The 19686-nt window shown below is 37.4% G+C and overlaps 2 protein-coding genes across 2 annotated transcripts in view; both read right to left on the minus strand.

The window, feature by feature from the left end:
* Positions 1-2724, minus strand: part of LOC139756786 (uncharacterized) — a 626428-nt gene extending 623704 nt beyond the window's left edge. The window contains exon 1 of the mRNA XM_071676576.1: positions 2336-2724. The gene's annotated coding sequence lies outside the window, so the exon portion shown is untranslated. The remainder of the gene's footprint in view (positions 1-2335) is intronic.
* Positions 2725-6642: 3918 nt separating this feature from the next.
* Positions 6643-19686, minus strand: part of LOC139756788 (ras-like protein 2) — a 79764-nt gene continuing 66720 nt past the window's right edge. Inside the window, exons 3-4 of the mRNA XM_071676580.1 lie at positions 14136-14347; positions 6643-12978 (exon numbers count right to left, since the gene is read on the minus strand). Coding sequence (XP_071532681.1) covers positions 12784-12978; positions 14136-14347 — 407 coding nt within the window. The 3' untranslated portion in view covers positions 6643-12783. The remainder of the gene's footprint in view (positions 12979-14135; positions 14348-19686) is intronic.

A 19686-nucleotide genomic window follows, 5' to 3' on the forward strand; every position in this document is an offset into this window, starting at 1 on the left:
TCATAACTCACTGTAATCCTCTGCTAATAAATATTGCAACTTTAATAAAAAGAAGCTTTAATTTCAAGGAGAAATTTCAAAGTACGCTTCGTTAAGAAATAACAGCAGAATCACCTGTTTACAGCTCCCTTTCAAAGACATCAGAGGTGGTGGGCTGGCTGGTCGTCTGGGCTTTAAACCTATCAACTGCCAAAGGTTATTTAATTTAAGGCCGTTAACTTAAGCTATATCCACCAACCGAAAAATCTTTGAACACCTTCTTCAGATAATTCTGAGACCACATACACTCTCACTATGCATGTGGCCCATTACCTGAACAATGAGCGGAGGTAAACGAGGAAGACTTTACAGTAATCAGTCAGCAGAAATTTGTAATGAACATTCGATCACATTGGGAATATCTTAATGTACCAATATCTCAAAAGGAGAGAATCAACCAGCAATAGTTCAGGACTCTACCTAAATTTTGCCTATCACGGCAAGAACATATTAAATCTAGTTCTAACGAAATATAAGCGTTTCCTTAGCAATATCAAGAAAAGTTCGGTTTCGTACAACTGATCAACAAATTACATTGGGGTGATTTTCAACACTGCTTGTTAAGAAATCACAAAAAAAGATTATCTGATTTTAGACTTGCACATATTAACTAAACCACATTGCTACTGACAAGCAAACCAGGATGTTACAGTCAAGGAAATCGACATGTAAACAGCTTCGAAAAGCTTCAGTTAAATTTAACAAGGATGTGGGGGAACGTATGCATACAAATGCGCATTTTTTTCCACCCCAAACATAACCAATATGTTGGAACATATTGGTTATGTTTGGAACATATACAATAAATAAGTATTGGAACAATACAATAAATAAGTACACCTCTGTCTAATAAATCAGCACATATAAAATTACCATAAAATCAGCGTAGAAGAATAAAACAAGCAAGGGAGTCATTACCTAGTTCATGGTCCATCAACAACATTGAGGTGTAGGGACAACGTTATTCTCCCAACCACCTAAACCCCAGATGGGCGTTCAAGCCTAGCCCTTTATTTTTTTTTTCGATAAATTACGTTCTATTGTACGAACTGTTTCATCATACAACGATCTTTAAAGGTTAATCTTAAACTTCTTTTAAATAATCTGTGGAAAACACAAATTTTCATTTTGAGATCACAATATTTTCTGTAGTACCAGTGATACAGAACCCTAGAGAATTCTCAGGAACCTTACCATTATTCAGTTATCTACTAGATGGGAAGATTTATCCAAGTTTGTAAAGTATGTATAACAACTTATTCTTCACAGTTTTGTATGTGTTTGCACTCTACGATCGCCTCATTCCCGTGTTGCCTCCACTGTTAAACGTTTATAAAGTTATAGTCAATTCGGCCCAACTCGATTGTTTAAGCAAGGTCAGGTGAGGTTAAGTAAGATAAGGTAAGGTAGGTAAGGTTAGGTAAGACAAGGTAAGGTAGGTAAGGTTAGGTAAGACAAGGTAAGGTAGGTAAGGTTAGGTAAGACAAGGTAAGGTAGGTAAGGTTAGGTAAGACAAGGTAAGGTAGGTAAGGTTAGGTAAGGTAGGTAAGGTTAGGTAAGACAAGGTAAGGTAGGTAAGGTTAAGTAAGATAAGGTAGGTAAGGTTAGGTAAGACAAGGTAAGGTAGGTAAGGTTAAGTAAGATAAGGTAGGTAAGGTTAGGTAAGGTTAGGTAAGGTAGGTAAGGTTAAGTAAGATAAGGTAGGTAAGGTTAGGTAAAGTTAAGGAAGATAATGTTAGGTTACGCTAGGTAAGGTAAGGTAAGGCAAAGTTAGGTTAGGTAAGGTACGGTAAGGCAAAGTTAGGTTAGGTAAGGTAAGGTTTGGTTAGATAAGGTAAGGTAAGGTTAGGTAAAGTAAGGTTTGGTTAGATAAGGTAAGGTAAGGTAAGGTAAGGTAAGGTTAAGTAAGGTAAGGTAAGCTAAGGTAAAGTTAGGTCAGAATATAAATAAATCTAAAATGCCCAGAAGAGGTAGCTTATGGGGATATTATTATTATGTTCCCCGTGTGTGTGTGGCGGTTCAGCCAGACCGTCCCGCTGTGTTTATCAACAATGGTATGACCTATAATTACCATTTCAGTTTATAAACTATCCACAGCTATTATCTAATCATTCACACCGACATAAATGAATCCAAATTGCCCAGTAGAGGAAATGAACCGTCATAAACCTCGAAAATAATGTTAGGGTTGTCTAAAATTGTCTAAGGTTCTCTAAATCACAAATGGCTTCCACTGACTCTCCGTTTAAAGGGCTAAACCCAAATGTTTAAACTTCCATAAAAGAAAATTGCTTACCAATTTAAGATGATCCAACATCTTCAGTATAACTTCTTTATCGAAACGGATAGCACTATGGTGTTTGGCCTCCACTCACTGTCTCTAGGTGACGAACGCTTGTGATCATGGCAAAATACTGCTGTGCACCATTTAAATGTCTGTTTACCCGATGCAATTGTTCTTGTGTTCACTTATGTAAACGATTTTTCAGAACGCTGACGTTACAGTGAAAACAAACGCGCAAAAACCACTTGTCTAGACACATACTCCGGACCCAACCACGCAGCAAGGGTGCTCTCGGTGGAGTGGTAGACGTTGGACTGTTGTTTGAAACAAGCACATGTACGGCGCCTCCAGCAGGGTGGGAGCGAGATGTGTTAAGAGAATACCCACTTCCCCTGAATGCCGTGTTGCCAGCCTAACGTAAAAGCGATATCTGATGTCTCTTTTAGTTACCACTCCAGTCGCCAGGCGGCGCTGAAAACAACTGTCGTTTGCTTATTGTCTCCGACATCAATGATTTGTTTCTGATACTTTCAGAGGAGAGGAGGTGGTAGCAAATATCATAAAATGGGTCCACGTTGAATGGAAGTAAGTCCACTTAAGGAGTATCAGATAACATGGCAAAATCCCCGGTACCCGGGCGTCAAAGGTACCCGGAAGAAGGATGATGAGACCTGATATTGTCAAACCAGTTGAGCAAATAATAAACAATACAGGTTTACAAGTAAGGAGAAAAGATAGTGATTATCAATTGTTTCTGTCCCGCAGTCTTACCTGTCGCGTGAGTTCCACACCAGGCAGGCCAAAGCAAGGGGTGAGGGCTCTTACTTGCAGTTCTCGCAAGCCATGGAGGGAGAAGCTTCTCCGTCTGCAAAGTTCAATTACATCCACATGAACACCTGAAGTTCCATTGGTCTTGGAAAGATGACAAAAGAGTTAATGGTTACAATAATTCATGTGCCAATCATGCTTTCTTGTATAAGTGCTATTTTCATAAAAGCATTTGTGTGTGTTTCATGTCATACTTGTTATTATGCTTGCTTCTATATCTTTATTTTGCTTGTAGTAGCTATTTTAGTGATAGAGGTGCAGTTCTTTGCTGAATATGAATGGCTTTCTTGAAAAGTTATTCATTACAAATAACTGACTGAGTAAATTGATTTTACAGTCAAGATAACAAGCAAATCGATTTTACAATAGTCAAATTCCAGCTAACTGTAGAATGATCATGAAATTATATTTGATTACCCTAACTTCAACTCATTAACCATCACTTGTATAAAATGATACACTAAAATACTGCAGAACATAGTTAAATGAAACTCAAATCCCAAATACTCAAAAAAGAAATATTCTAAAATGTCAGAAAGCTCATGCATATTTCTCATAATAACATAAGAGTTAGACATAGAGCAAGTTTCCTATGATTGCTCACTCTTGAGTCATGAATCAGTTCAATGTGAACCTCTTTTACACTTGCCTCCTTTATAAGTTACTAGCTCACCGACAAGATGGCACAAATGACAACTTTTGACCAGTCTTCATATATACAAGTAACCTATACTTGCTTAGGTGAGGGTCCAATCTATAGCCTTGCAAATGATGCGGATGAAAGCCAGTGGTACAAAATGAAAACCAAGAAGAAACCCGCAGTCAACATTATTGTAAAGCTCGCATCAAAAGTGTTTTATTTCTCTATGAGTGTAATAATCTCTCTCTGTGATTTCTTTGCATTGTGCAGTATTTACTGAAAAACTCTCACTACATAGAATAATTCCGGTCCTCCACTCAGGACCACATATAAATCCTCATTGTTTTTTGTGGTTCACACTCCATTTTCAAGACTTTTTTTGTTTGGCCATTTTACAGAGGGTTAAGTCATATGTAATTTAGTTTTCTGAATATCATTCAAATCCCTGTAGAGTCTACATTAAGATTTCTAAATAATATGAAGTTATCTTTATCCCTGGGGAAAGGGGAGAAAAAAATACTTCCATGTACTCCCTGCGTGTCGCAGAAGGCGACTAAAAGGGGTGGGTGTAGGGGGCTGGAAATCCTCCTGTCCTATTTAATTTTTCCAAAAGAATGAACAGAGATGTGGGCCTAAGTGAGGATTTCTCCCTAAAAGGCTCAGCCATATATTCTTGACATCACTTCACTAATGCATGAAATGACAAATATGTATGAAAATTCTTTTTTTATATATCTCATGATTAATCAAGCATTTTATCTTTCTTACATACTTAAGTACACTACCAATAGGAATTCTCTCTGGTTTCTGTGACTTTCACTGTTGTTATGAACACAACCAAAGGTTCAACATGAATCATAAGAGTACATTGACGTGGCCCATCCTGCCGGCCACTTATATCTTATTGATGATATGGTAATATTCTGGTCTATTCATTTGTATTGCAGGTATCTTATATTATGTATATAATATTTTGTTAGGTTATTTCCCTAGATTTTCAGTTCTCTTGAAATGGTGATCTGTAATGTATAAAAATCTATAATAGAAATATTCTTTAGGTGGTGCCATTGCATTAAAGCCATTTAAATATTTTTGACAATACAAATCAGACCAGTTTATTATGATTCAAGACAAAGTTGAATGCAAACTGTTCTTTGTCTTTCTTTCTTGCACGAATATTGGTTACATTCTCAAGACATCCGATGACACTGAATACTGTAAAAGATATGCGACCATAAGAGATCTTTTTCTCAGAGCAGTTTCTCTAAATCTGGACATCTATCTACCCCAGAAAACAACAAGACATAGAAAATGTGAAATCATTGGTGAAAATATCGTTTTATCAGCAAGGTATAAAACCTGCATTTTCTGTATGTTATAAGAAGGATCTGGTAATCTTGCCAGTATTAGTATGTAGTTGTTGGTAGGCACTCACTAACCAGAAAGGTATGTTACCTGTACTAACCACCTGGGTATTGGGAGAGTTTGTGACAGCTGCATAGTGAGCCACTTCAGTGATTGTCAAGCTACACTCTGACCCAGGTAGCTGTCTTTTCTTTCTGCCTCATCCACATGTGGATTACTAGCATTTTGTCCACAAACATAAGATCTCTCCTTGTCATACATAAAAATGCAAACAACTCATTCTTTGTAATGCCACATTTTCCTGCAGTGAGTTCTATACACTAACCCTGCCTCTTGTCAAAATGGCAGGAGCAATAGACACGAGTAGTACGTGGGAACATGAAACAGGAGCATCAGGTAGAAGCAGTTGGTAGAAACATTAGGTGGGAGCATTGGGTAGTAGTAGTAGTTTGGAACATTAGGTAGCAGTAATCGGTAGGACCATTAGTTAGAAGCTTCTGAAAACACTGTGCTAGAGTTGCCCTCTGCTACTGGCCAGTTAAGAGTGAAGAACTTAAGGCTAAGAAGTGGCACTGGAATTCATTGGTTATGGAAACTTTTTTGATGCGGCCACCCACTTGAAAGAGTTCCCAAAGGAAAGGGGCAATGGAAACAAAGATAGGTACAGAGAATCCTGCCTGACCTCCTTTTGAAATTCCTAACACAGCATGACTATAATAAACATCTACTTCTGTTTGGTTCCTGGGAAGTCATCCCTTCTCTGGATCTGGTACAATTTCTATCTCAGCTAAATGTGTTTTCAGTCAATAACAAAGCAAATTCCATATAATCGCATCAGAAGCATTGGTTGATATCAAACCACTAAAAATATATTTCTCATTTAGCATTTTCATTTTCAATTTTGGCATGGCAATAATACAAATCAATTTCATCGCAACCTGCTTAAATATTCTTGCTGGGTATCCCACTAAATTGTTCTGCATATCTTATAAGCTAACACTGTCTTCTGAATTCTAGTTTTCTCTTGATACTCATCTGCATCATCAAGAAAGATTGCAAAGTGACATATGGTTAGACTTTCCTCAGAATATCCCATCATTCATACATGTTTGACATCAACATTCAGCAAGGTGTCATACCTTAACACAAAGCCTCACTCCATGAGAGCAATAATTGCCAGGTAAGTGACGACAGAAGCTCGCCTACATTAAAGCCAGCATCTCCATTGACCACAGTATGACAAGTATTATAAGGTTTGTGATGATCTTTAGAACTTGTAAGCTTAGGAATCTTTCTTAGCAGCAAAGAGTATGTACACCAACTCTGAAAAAAATATTGAATAAAAAATCAATATACAAGTGATAATCAATGAAAAACATGGACTCACACACATTCAGATGTGACAAAATCCTTTTCAAGCCCTATTCAAGTGTGACTGTACAACCAGACAAAAATAAAAGCAAAATTTATGTAATAAAAACAGGAGTTTCTTAAAAATATCTTTTAATTTCTTTCCACAATAAATTAAAGAGCCATTACAATTTATAATGAGCACCATCCTTACAATGTATAACACAGGCTTGGAACAATGTTGTTAATCTATAAGCTGATAATACGAAGAATAATGTATACAATAAAGCCTCTCTAAAGTACATTTCTGTACACCAAAATGCTAAAATAGTGTTGATGGTAAAAAACAAAAAAATATATGAGATTGGCTTTTGATAGAATATTATAAAAAAGCTTGTCAAATGTTATAATAGTTAAAACTTATATGTAACATAACACCAATAAAAGGATAAAGGTATTTCTTCTCAAATCACCTCCTTAAGGACTCCATCACCTATACATGACCTACAAGAAAATCATTCAAGCTATTTAGCGAGAGCTAAGTACTTACTTTTACTCTTTTCTTTCTTTCATGCTAGTTTTGCTCTTCAGTGAATATAACTTAACCTTTATCAAACTTTATCATAATTTTGAATTTATTTTGACATGATTTTAACTCTTAACTTAAAACCTAACTGTACATTATAGAGAAGCTTTACAGTAGTTTGTAAATAAAAATATAAAGAATATTGAAAAAATACATTTTGCTGCTATTCAGTTCCACAACACATGCATTACTGGACATAAAGGTGTGCACAAGCAGACTTGAAACTCAAAATTATCAATTTGTTAATGTATGTGTCTCAATTCAATTCCAACATTTCATTTCTAATATTGCTTTTGTGCCTGTCTACTCATATTCAAGTTTAAATTTGCTTTGGAAGTCCGTAACATCCCTTCATTCAAATCAACTGTGTATACAGGTGGCTCTTACGTGTGTCATAAATTCAACCAATCAACAGATTTCATCATATTAGCAATACAGGATACACGTTTACACTCTGTTCAAATGAGTCAAAGTACTGACAATACAATGAAATTCATTACAAGCTTATCAGTGCCCTAAAAACAGTAAATATAGAACACAATGTAATATTTGATGTACAATCAAGCAGCATATGAAGCAAAGATGTTCAAGAAGTGTTGGCTAAACACTTAATATTCACAACTCCAGGACCCAGATTCAGTCTACACTATAAAAATAACATCAGGTCAATTTACGTTCTTGACTATACTGCCCAATTCTTCCCAAAGGTCTTTCAGCAATTTCAAAATTAATTAAAACACCATTCATAACTTAATTATATGAACACATAAGATTAACATTAGTGAAGTTAAATGTATCATGACAGCCAATGCACCACAAGTGTACTAGTGTTGGGTGGGGCATTCATCATACAGCTCTAACATTGTATGAAAGAAAAAAAGAAAGAAGAGCTCTTTGTGAGATAAAAAGTGGCAGTGTGGATAATTGATATGTTTGCTTTAGAGCCATTTGGATTACGCAGAATTATAAGAAGCTGCCTTGCAGTTGAATCATCATATATTTTCATCTAGTAACATATAGTGAAGAACAAGGAATGCTGAAACATGTATATTCATGATAATTCTTAAAGACAATTCATATAATTCTGAGGTGGATGCAATTGTACAATAGCAGAATTCATATTAATATGGACAATGTTGCAGCTGTGCACTGAAACAAACTGGGAAGAAATAGATTGCTAAATGTGCAACCTTTCCCATCAAAAAAATAATGTGCATCAATTAATTTGAAATTTTCACATTTCCCTTTTAAAGGATCATTAGAGTTCTAAAAATTTACATTGTAAAGACCTTAATCACATCCACACACAGGGGATGACTTGCTGCATAAGGTAATCTTTGTTCAAAATGGTGCTGATTTTTCTATATGGACTTTTGCTTTTATAACGATTTCACTGGAAGTACCTGAAATAACTACATATTTCAAAACAAACTGAGGATGCTCATACCATGTACATTAATCAACTCAAATTCACATTCATGTCATAAGAAAAATTTGATTCCCTTTTACATATTCATAATGGCTTCATTTTTGCATTTTGTTATTCATAAATGGGAAGTACTGAAAATTTCAATCACTCTTTGCTATTCATGAGACCTTTCAGTAGGAGTCTTCCTGTGATGAATTCTTAAAGATGAACATCAAATGAGTGATAAAATTCTTACATTAACTAAACAGATTATACATTAACAACAAAAATATATAAAAAATAACATACTGCCAAACTATGAAAAATAAGTATGCATTTCAACCAAGTAAAGCATTTTGTGGGTTAACCTGACAACAAATTTACACACAATGGCTAAAAAGACATACAAACAACTTATGACACATAAGCAACATTGATATACCATAATGAGAACATGGATAGCATAAAAAGCTATTCAGATACAAAATAATTTGGTTACATACAACAGAAAACTAATGTAAAAAAATACAGCATTAAATAAATGGTGTTTTTCATCTTTTGTCATGTTTATACTATTCCTAGTGCAGCACTACTTCTACTACCTCAAGTGCTACCACATCATTGTGGTGCAGATGGTCACCAATCCTGCTTCCAAGTCGAAGGAAGACAGTAATAATGATGATAAAGAAGATATGGATCATCCAAAGTATTACTTCACTGATGTGGTTGACTGGCTGACAGAAGCTACAACCTACATAAAGAACAGAAGTGATTACATCCTTAACTAAACCATGAGTGTCACTTGTCTTCCAGGATAACTGAAATGTAACGAAAAAGTCAAACACCGATATTATCCACTATCTAAAGAAAGCAAATGGGAAAAGTAATAAACAAGTGCCACCTCATCCATCCCAGGTCTGGCTCTAGTGATCCAATAACAAGTAGTTGTAACATACATGTGTATCATTTAAACTTTCTAAAACTAATAACTTTATCATCTCAGACCAAGATGTAGTCCCAGTACATAATCACCACATTCATTCTCCTCCTCTGCCTTCAACCACTTCACTTCCTTCAGTAAGGTCATCACCATAGAATAAGTCAATTCATCCCTCTAGTATTATGTATTAATACTGTTATTAATATAAATACATAAATTCATTCGTTCTTAATATGAATTCATCATGTATTGTAATTCTATACTACGCGTCTTGGGTGGGAAAACCTTAACCAACTATTAAAGTCAACTAACTGCAAACAGCCAGCAATATATACATGCATAGACTTGAGGTAGCACAACACTATAGTCTGGTTATATTAAATAGGCAAGATCCATTCACTTGTGTAATTTTTTTCCAAAGCAAACAACCTACATTCAACTTAATTAGGGAGCTAAAGTATTACCACATTTACAAATATTGTATTTTGTTCTTGAAAGATAAAACTGCATTTGAAATTATAATACATACTTCAACTTTTTCCATCTGAAAAAAAAAAAATCAAGCTGAAAATGCCACTCATATGGATGCAAATATAGATGCAATCACTTGTTATCCAACCATGCAATATGTATGTATGTGATTATTGTATGATCAATATATATGTGTTATGGGAAGAGAGTTTTAAATTCGTATTGCCCCATCTCTTAACCTTGAAAGTACATACTGTGTCTATTCACATACATAACTCCCAGCCTAAGCCAGGTAGAATTTATCGACCAGACCTAAAGGAGAGATGAACAGCTGCAACACTCAGGGCCCATGCATGAACTATAATCAGTGATTTTAATCATTGTGCCATATATATGTACATTATGTATGTATGTGATTACAATTTGTGTGTTATAGGGAGAGAGTTTTAAGATAATGTTGCCCTGCCTTTTAACCTTGTATATACATACCATGTCTTTTCTCCTTTACTCTTTAACACACACACAGACAACCAAAGTTCATGCCAGGTATCCATGTACGGATGCATATGTAAGTATATATGAATGTATGTAATAACCACTTTGTAGTGAATAAGAAGTATTCCACAGAACCATAGTAACTGAACATTCTCTGTCATAGAACTTCTAAAAATTTTGTATGTTTTCTGCAGTGAGCATGACAGCTTGAGGATGGATGTGAGCAAATGCGCCCTTTCTTTTTGTGTACCTGACACTACTTCCTAAATGAAGGAAACGGTTAAAAAAATAAAAAAAAAAGATACCTAAATTTTGGCGTACCTGGACTTTACTTGTAAGTAATAACACTGTCAGCAAGAAATCACCTTCTGCAAGGCTGTATGATTTCTAACAGAGAAAAAGGAGTACAGCATCATTGAGGACCTTACTTCCTTCATGATGTGAAATCTTGAAGCAGTAGGAGCCCCATAACAGGGATCCTGGGCTTGCGTAACTGGCTAACTATCTATATTTTAAGTTTCAGATGACATGCACAATCATCATACCTAAAGTGGCACAAAGCATCATAAACATTAGAGCAATCTACCTATGTATGTTAAACATACTGTCAACTGCATCTGAAGTGGATTGCAAAAGTATTTGAAACACATATGTGTAAACAATAATCGCTAAAATATAATTCTAGCCATTACAAAACAGACACCCACACTTCTCCCCTCAGGAGGTAATAATAATTCTGAATTACAATAAGATCATGAGAATTTTCACACACCAAAGCACACCTTTGTCAATCACCTGGTGGTTCCGACACATGAATGAGAGATACTCCTTAACCCATTCCAGGAGGAAAATGGCTTTCACAGGTTTGTTCATTCTATGTAGGACCCAGCTTTAAAATCTTAAACCTGGTACTTATAAATGTATGCCAGTGAGGTTCCTATGGTGACAATAAGTTGCCAGGCACCATGATACATTTGCCCTTAGAAAATGAGTCATAAATTTCTAGCCACTGTGACCACATATTGTTTTTCATCTCTCAGGTTTTATGATTTCATTACAGTTTAAGACGTATGTGAGATGCAGTTAGATCTATGAATCTTATAAGACATGATCAGAGAGCAATAAAAACATGCTCCACTACCACCTGGGACCAGCCACATAGCTAGCTTTTTCCAATTTTTTTTTACAGTTTCATAGTTCTCTAGAGGTGCTTTTGTATTCCTGGTTGTGCACACATGTAACATGGGCCTCCAGTCAAGCTGTTTTGTTTGTCACTGGGTGGAACATAAATAACTATGTAATACCGCCACCCCCTCATTGTTACCTGGGATGAGTTTGTAACTGTTCCCATCAGTACAGGTGGCAGTATCACATTCTTATTTTGTGTTCTGTTTTATAGCTGTTGAGATGTGATTTACATTTTCTATGAATAATTTGTAAAAATTCAGATTTTTACTTCCCTCAGCTGCACTGCAGGAGGGGGATGGGGTGCCTGTGGCCACATGGAATGGATTAATGCTCTTGCTATATATCATGTAAGGGTTGATAGGATGAGTTCTTAATGCCAGAGTCATTGTATAAATTACATTAATGTGGAATTAAAAGGTTACTCATCAGGGGTTTGATAAACTGTGTAACAACTTATATGTCTGATGAGGATTTGCAAAGCAACTTTAAGCAGATCCAAAATTTACTGCACATACTTCATAAAATACCTTAAAATACAATTCAAATGCAATGATCTTCAATACAAATACACAAAAATGTATAAGTGAGACTGCTACAAATATAAAATCACAACTAAAATGTGGAAATAATTATCAACAACATTATATCAAGATCCACAAATATGAGTATTAGCTGCAGCACGCTGGTACACAGAAAGCTATCGAGAGTTCCTGTAATAACATGATAACTCCTTGAGATCACCGTACCTTCTTTTGCAAGCACTAAACTGCAGTATCATCAGAATCACTAACTATTAATGTCCAGCAATATGAAAATTTGTATGTGGCCTCAGGATTTCAATGTATATCCATAAATCATACAGTACTAAATAAAAATCATAACTCAGGCTGCCTCAAGATTTTTGTACTGATATCTACAAATAAAAGCAATAAAGCACAACAGCTTCTTTTGTTTTTGTTTAACATATTATATGGACTTAATTGACAAAGTTGTTAATACTGCATTATATTTATGGGACACAACAAAGAATACACTTTGTAACAGAATAATACACTTTGTATCAGAATAAACAGTCAGTGAAACATGCAGTTCAGATGTGCAAACTGATTGTTTTAAGCACGCCTTATGATTGCCTCAATAAACAACTTATGATTTCTAATTCTCAGGACATGTAACTGATAAAAATGTTTCAAACAATAACACAATTTTTTTTGTTCTTCTTGGCAGCGGGTTTAGCAGGAGGTCGCTCTGCCGCTTGAAACTTGCGTACTATTCTCACCAGTTCATAAAATGATTGGTCAACATTAGTGCGACTTTTGGCTGAGCACTCTATGTACGGTATCTTCAGTTGTCGGGCCAAAGTGTGTGCTTCTTCAGTACCAATCTGTAAAGATAAATTATCCATGAGACAAGAATTTATATATGCTGTTGTCAAAGAATTAAATCATAACTGTACTAAGGGTAATAAGGGTCTTCAGGTATGATGAATCTTGCATTTGTGGTGGTGTAAGAATGGATGATGTCCCAACACATACGTCTGGGGAGTGCAATTTCATACAGGTGCATGACTGATGGAGTGATGTTTAAGATTGTGCTCGGAAAGTGGATACTTCTGGCTTGGTGGCCAGATATGAAGGTGGCCTAAAACCTTTTGTCACAGTTGTGGGGGGATGAGAATATGTAATGGAAGATTGTCAAATACTATGTTGATAAATGCCAAAAAGGTTAAAGAAAGGTATAGGTATCCCCATTTCTTGAAAATGCATCAGAATATCCTAACATGAAAGCAGGATGGTTGTATGAAGGTTTCACAACACATAATGAGGATGGATGAAGCTTGAATCACATTATTTCAGAAAGTTGTCACGGCCTTTCCTACAATGTAATTTCATTACCAAACTTTAAAACTGTGGCAAGGTAGTCACTTCACAATGGTGTTATCTAAGAAGTGCTTACGAACATGAGGAAATTTATTTCTACCTTTAACCAACTGAGCAAAGCTTGAGGTTTTAAAAAAGTGTATGGCTTTAATGATGATAGCATAACTGACTGATGTCTGACGTAGTCCTCCTAGCTTAGCATTTTGACATCAATTCTTGTGCCAAAACTAAGATCTTGGGAAGTCTGGCAAAAAGAGTGGGTCACATACCAAAAAGAAGAGTACATTGGAGTACTTTGCACACTAACAGTTTATATGCTAGACGATCACGATTTTTGGTATAGCCCATCACTGAACAAAAGTAGCCTTATATCATGACATATCATGACCTAACTTCATTTCCTAAAACCTCAGTGTCATTCTCATTAATCACTGTGCCATGTTAATATGGTTTCAAGTACCATACATACAGTGTGTTTACAGTCTTAGGACTATTTCCAACACCGGAAGAACGTGTTCAAAATTTTTCGAAAGGTAGATTATACCGATGGCCTTAATGCATGATAACCTTCATGCTCAACTATCAAAACCAACAAAAAAATATATATGGCTTGTTCATTGAAACACATTTCACACTGCACCAACAAACAACAGTCACCTACCACTCTTTGATGTTCCAAGTCTGCTTTGTTGGCAACCATCAGCATGGGGAATTCATCTCGGTCCTTCACTCTCAGGATCTGCTTGTGGAATCGAGGGAGCTCATCAAAACTATTACGATCAGTGACAGAAAAGACGAGGAGGAAGCCTTCTCCAGAACGCATGTACTGCTCTCGCATTGCACTGAACTCCTCTTGACCAGCAGTGTCCAGAACTGTTAAAAGGATAAAAGAATATTACACTACAGCAAATCACTATTCAATAACCTAACATTTACAAGGATAGTTTTACAGGGATACAGAATTTACTGCAAGTTGAAGAAGGCTTTGATTAATTCTTCGTTAGAAAAATGTGCCAAACTGACAAAAAAAATTCTCATTTCTATTTATCGGTTCAATATATATATATATATATATATATATATATATATATATATATATATATATATATATATATATCCTTTCTCATACAAGCTTGCCATTTCCCGTATAAGCGAAATCGTCATACACAGATTAAAAGAGCCTTGGAGGGAAAATTCCTCACTTAGCTCCTTGCTCTGTTCCTTCTGCTGGAAAGTAATACAGCCACCTGCTCTCGCCCCTCTTAGTCACCTTCTACGACATGCAGGGAATGCGTGATAGTATTCTTCCTCCCCTACCCCAGGGATAATATATAGAGGGAAAACGTGGAGACCAAACTGGAGATATGGTCTCCACTTTCTCCTTGAGATGGAAGGATGGAATGAAAAAGATTTTGAGCCATCACGGGCTGAACATGCAGGGGTGCAAAAGGCGTGCATGGGTTGGAACGATGTGAATAGTGTGACAGACTGTGAAGAGTGGAGTGGATAGGAAGGGATGTGGGCGGACGTAGTAACCTTTTCCAGGCAAAGTCATATCGCCCCCTCTAGAGTGGCGCGGGCGGACCTTCCCACGCCACCACTCCTGTCCTGCCACTCATGTCTCACTCACTGAGCTCACGCTAGCCACCTGCCATCCCCCACGTCTGCCTCACGTGATGAACGCCCCACCCTACCCGCCTCTCTTCCCTCCACCAGTCATCTAGACTCCGTCTCGGTGCAACAACTCTCTCTCTATCCCCTCCACTCTCGCTTCCCCGCCAACTTTCACTTGCTGTTGTGCTCCTTCTGCATCCATCACCTGCTTGGATGTCCATTTACTGGTATCTGCCTGAGTGGCCAGACTAAGATAGCTCTAAGATCCTAAGAGGAGTGGTACACCAGTGACCCTCAACAACTTCCCCGTGACGCAGGCCACTCGCCTTTCTAGACACAACACTGGGATAAACAAAAATTATCATCAATAATTATACTTTGTCTCCCGCGTTAGCGAGGCATCGCAGGGAAACAGACGAAAGAATGGCCCAACCCACCCACATACACATATACGTCCACACACACACATATACATACCTATACACTTTAACGTATACCTATATATACATACATACATAAACATATACATATATATACATGTGCATATTTCATACTTGCTGACTTTATCCATTCCCGTCGCCACCCCGCCACACTATATAGCTATACAAGCGTGGTAGCTGTGTACGTGTGCTGACAGTATAGCCTAATCCGCTCGTAATGGTTGGGTAAACGCATGTGTAGAATCTTTCTTTTTCTGACAGCGATGAGTAAGGATATGGTAGAGTGCTTAAAATAAGGAACATTAATATTGTTAATGGGATCGAATAGACATGAACAAAGACTATAACGTAAAAAGGTAATTAATCGTATGGGATAAGATTCATGAAAAACAATCAAAATAGAAATTAATAGCATGGACAATAATTTAAAAAAAAAAAATATTCTCAAGAACAATTACGACGACGAAAAGTTAAAACGAACGAAAGAAAATATATTAAATGTTAACATTGTCAGTCAATCTTCAGTATTAGAAACGAGGAAAAGGTCGATGATAAATTATTTGCCCGGTCTAATGCCATCACAGGTGGACACGCAACTCAAAACGTAATCACAGCAACAGACGAACTTAAAAGAGAATAAGACTTAAGTACAGGGACCAGATGGAGTTCTCTAGCGATTTTCCGACAAAAAGAGAAAACAGAATCCATGGCAAAACCTGCTAAGTAATGTTACTCGGCCGAGACAAGAGCCTTGAGGGTGGCAATACAGCACAAGTCCACAAAATGTCACCTGCAATGCCAGCACACAGAACAATACAGATCCACATTGACAAAGCATGTTACACAGGTGATTTTAAAAGAGTTACTGACAAACATTCTTAAAACAATGAACCACAGCTACGTATACAAATGGCCAATTTGGATTTATTGTACCACACAATACTATCTTAACGTAGCACTACAATTGGTGAATGCATGGTTAAGTTTTCGCGGGTCTTCACCCCTAACAGACCAGGTTGGGCCCAGGCAGCTGGAAGGGGGGTCGTTGGTTTACCAAGCTGCTGAAAGCTGCACAGCCCTTAGGCCCACACAGCTCCCTCCCTCCCATAGCCTGGACGGTGCCCAAAAATTTTGTAGGTACTTGCCCATTGCACTCTTGGACTTCTCTACCGTGCATCCCATGCCTTTTTCGAGCGTTCTCTCTTTTTGAACATGTGGCATCTTTGGACTTCAGAGGGAGTATTTTACAAGGTCTTCCGTGCCTGTCTTGCCTGTAGAATGTTATTCCCGACTGTACGTTGGAAACTAGACCTTCTAGGATTTTCCAAGTATAGATGATGATAAACTTCTCCCGTCTGAGCTCCAGGGAGTATAGCCTCAAAGAGTTTTCAGTCGTTCTCAATAACTGAGTTCTTTTACCACATCAAAATGGGTTGTGGAAGACCTCTGGGCGTTTTATAAATTTCGCAATTTCGCCCTTCTTGTTGAGTGTTGTTAGAACGAAACAATATTCAATTCTTGAAAGAATTGGTGCCTTGAACAATAGCATCTTGTTTTCACCCATGAGTACTACCTTCCATGAGTCTGGGCCTGTGACCGAGGGAAGAGGGATCCTCTTAACACCCCTCTTAAAGTCTAGTGTTGAGGTGGTGATGTCTGCCATGTGTACAATTGAGTAATTACTGTTTAGGAAGGCGTCTGTTGGGTCATTTACTCGATTTTTTCTTTTTTTTTCTTTTTTTGGCTTGCTGAGGAGCCTTTTTAGACTCACATCCTGGCGGTCGTCTGTAAAATTGCATTCTCCTGTTTCTAGTTGGGTCAATGTAGTTTGCTGCTCCTGGATTTGTAATTTGAATACGAGTAAAAAATATTTGGGGGTCATTTCTAATTTCATTTGTTTCTTTTTTTTTTTTTTTTGCTGTCCTGTGGCATCTGTTCAGGTTGTAATATGGGATCCAAACCAAATGATTCATATGGTCTTTCGTGTGTGTTTCAGCTAAGACCGCAAATAATGAGCTCGACTTGCTTGGCAAGCCGCTTCATAAACATATACGAAGCACTGATCATTGAAATGAGAATGGTTAATTCCTTCCTTGGCCCCGTTGACAAGGTAAACAATAACGATTATATTTAAAGAGAAACTAAACTTGTAAGTTAGGATGGCGTTCTCAACGAACAGCATATTCTGAGAAGCAGCGAATGAAAACTAAGTTTAACGATGACATAACGACAGAATAAGCCCATATCCCATTCATCACAGTGTCTGACACAGGCGAGGACTTTTTAAAAGAACGTACAGCGTCATGTTCTGCGAACGACAACATAAAAAACATTCCGACCGACAGAGAAAATGCTAAAAGAAATACATCCATACATCAGTGGGGGAGAGGACTTGATGGCATACAGTTTGGAGAAATCTGAACCTCTCAGGTCATAGAAGGACTTGCGGCACAGCGATTACACCGTATATGGGAGGCGATATATGGAGACGAGGTGAAAGCCACAAGACGTAGGGGTACAAACCATGACGGGAAAGCTGGAATACAGAGATCATACGAGAGAAATAGAAATATCGTAAAAGCGAGATCAGTAATGACTGGAATGTTTGTTACTGAGACCTTTTAAGACATACGATGTTGATGATGATAATGTTCACTGTTTATACAAGAAGCAAATAAGAGTACTGCTGTGTAGTATGACCAACACCAGATGAAATCAATGAACTGGGAAGAAATGAGAAACCTATTGGCACACACACACACACACACACACACACACACACACACAAAGCCTCTGTGGTGTAGCGGTTAGCGTTACAGACCCTCTTTCCTGGTTCTCTCCACTTCCGATATGTATACATCCTCTTAATCATCCGCTCTTCACTCATCCCCTCCAACTGTCCAAACCATTTCAGCACATCCTCTTCAGCTCTCACATACATACTCCTCTTAAAACCACGACGCTCTCTTGCCCATAACATTTCTTATTCGATCGACCTTCTTCCTTATAACCACATCTCGTCCTCGAACGTTTCATTCCTAACACATCCATCACGCCTCGTCCATACATTCTTATCTAAGGCTCCCTCACTCGCACCCATACAACACCGTTGAAACTACTAAGACCATCATGTACATCCAATTCTGCCTCTCAGAGACATTGCTCTTTCTTTCTGTATTTCTTAATGTGCCCAGGACTTCTGCCCCCTCCCTCCAAACTGTAGCTTACTTCAACTACCCCGTGTCCACTCACTGCCAAGTGCACTCCAAGGTATCTTAAACATTCGCGAGTTCTTTCCATTCAAACTCACACTCCAACTAACCAGTCTCTTTTGCACTGCCAACACCTACGAACATCGCTTTTATTCACATTTACTCTCAACTTCCTCCTCTCACACACTCTCCGAAAATAAGAAAACTACAGTATATATATATATATATATATATATATATATATATATATATATATATATATATATATATATATATCTTTTCTTTCTTTCAAACTATTCGCCATTTCCCGCGTTAGCAAGGTAGCGTTAAGAACAGAGGACTGGGCCTCTGAGGGAATATCCTCACCTGGCCTCCTTCTCTGTTCCTTCTTTTGGAAAATTAAAAAAAACGAGAGGGGAGGATTTCCAGCCCCCCCGCTCCCTCCCCTTTTAGTCGCCTTCTACGACACGCAGGGAATACGTGGGAAGTATTCTTTCTCCCCTATCCCCATATATATATATATATATATATATATATATATATATATATATATATATATATATATATATAATATATATATATATATATATGCAATTAACAAATTCAAGAGGTAACGGATCAAGACGTCTCCTGCGCGCAGTTTAAAATACCCTGAGCGCCAAGATTTTTTTTTTTATCTAAAGCCTATTATTAGCGCACCGATTTCTCAACCAAGGAAGGCATAATTCAAAGGCACCAGATCAGCAGAGGGTCATTACCACATTAGTGCTCACGGATGTACAGCTTCTAATCACTTGGGACCAACATCTCAACAACTGTCAACAACATAGAACGAAACTGTGAGCTGCTGCTGCTGGCCGATCCCGCGCGCGCACACAGCAGTCAATTGAAGGTCTACAGAGAAACATGTCTTACGTGAGGGCGTTAGAGACCTGATCACTCCGTC

The sequence above is a fragment of the Panulirus ornatus genome, chromosome 23 (genome assembly GCF_036320965.1).
Source record: "Panulirus ornatus isolate Po-2019 chromosome 23, ASM3632096v1, whole genome shotgun sequence".
NCBI lineage: Eukaryota > Metazoa > Arthropoda > Malacostraca > Decapoda > Palinuridae > Panulirus > Panulirus ornatus.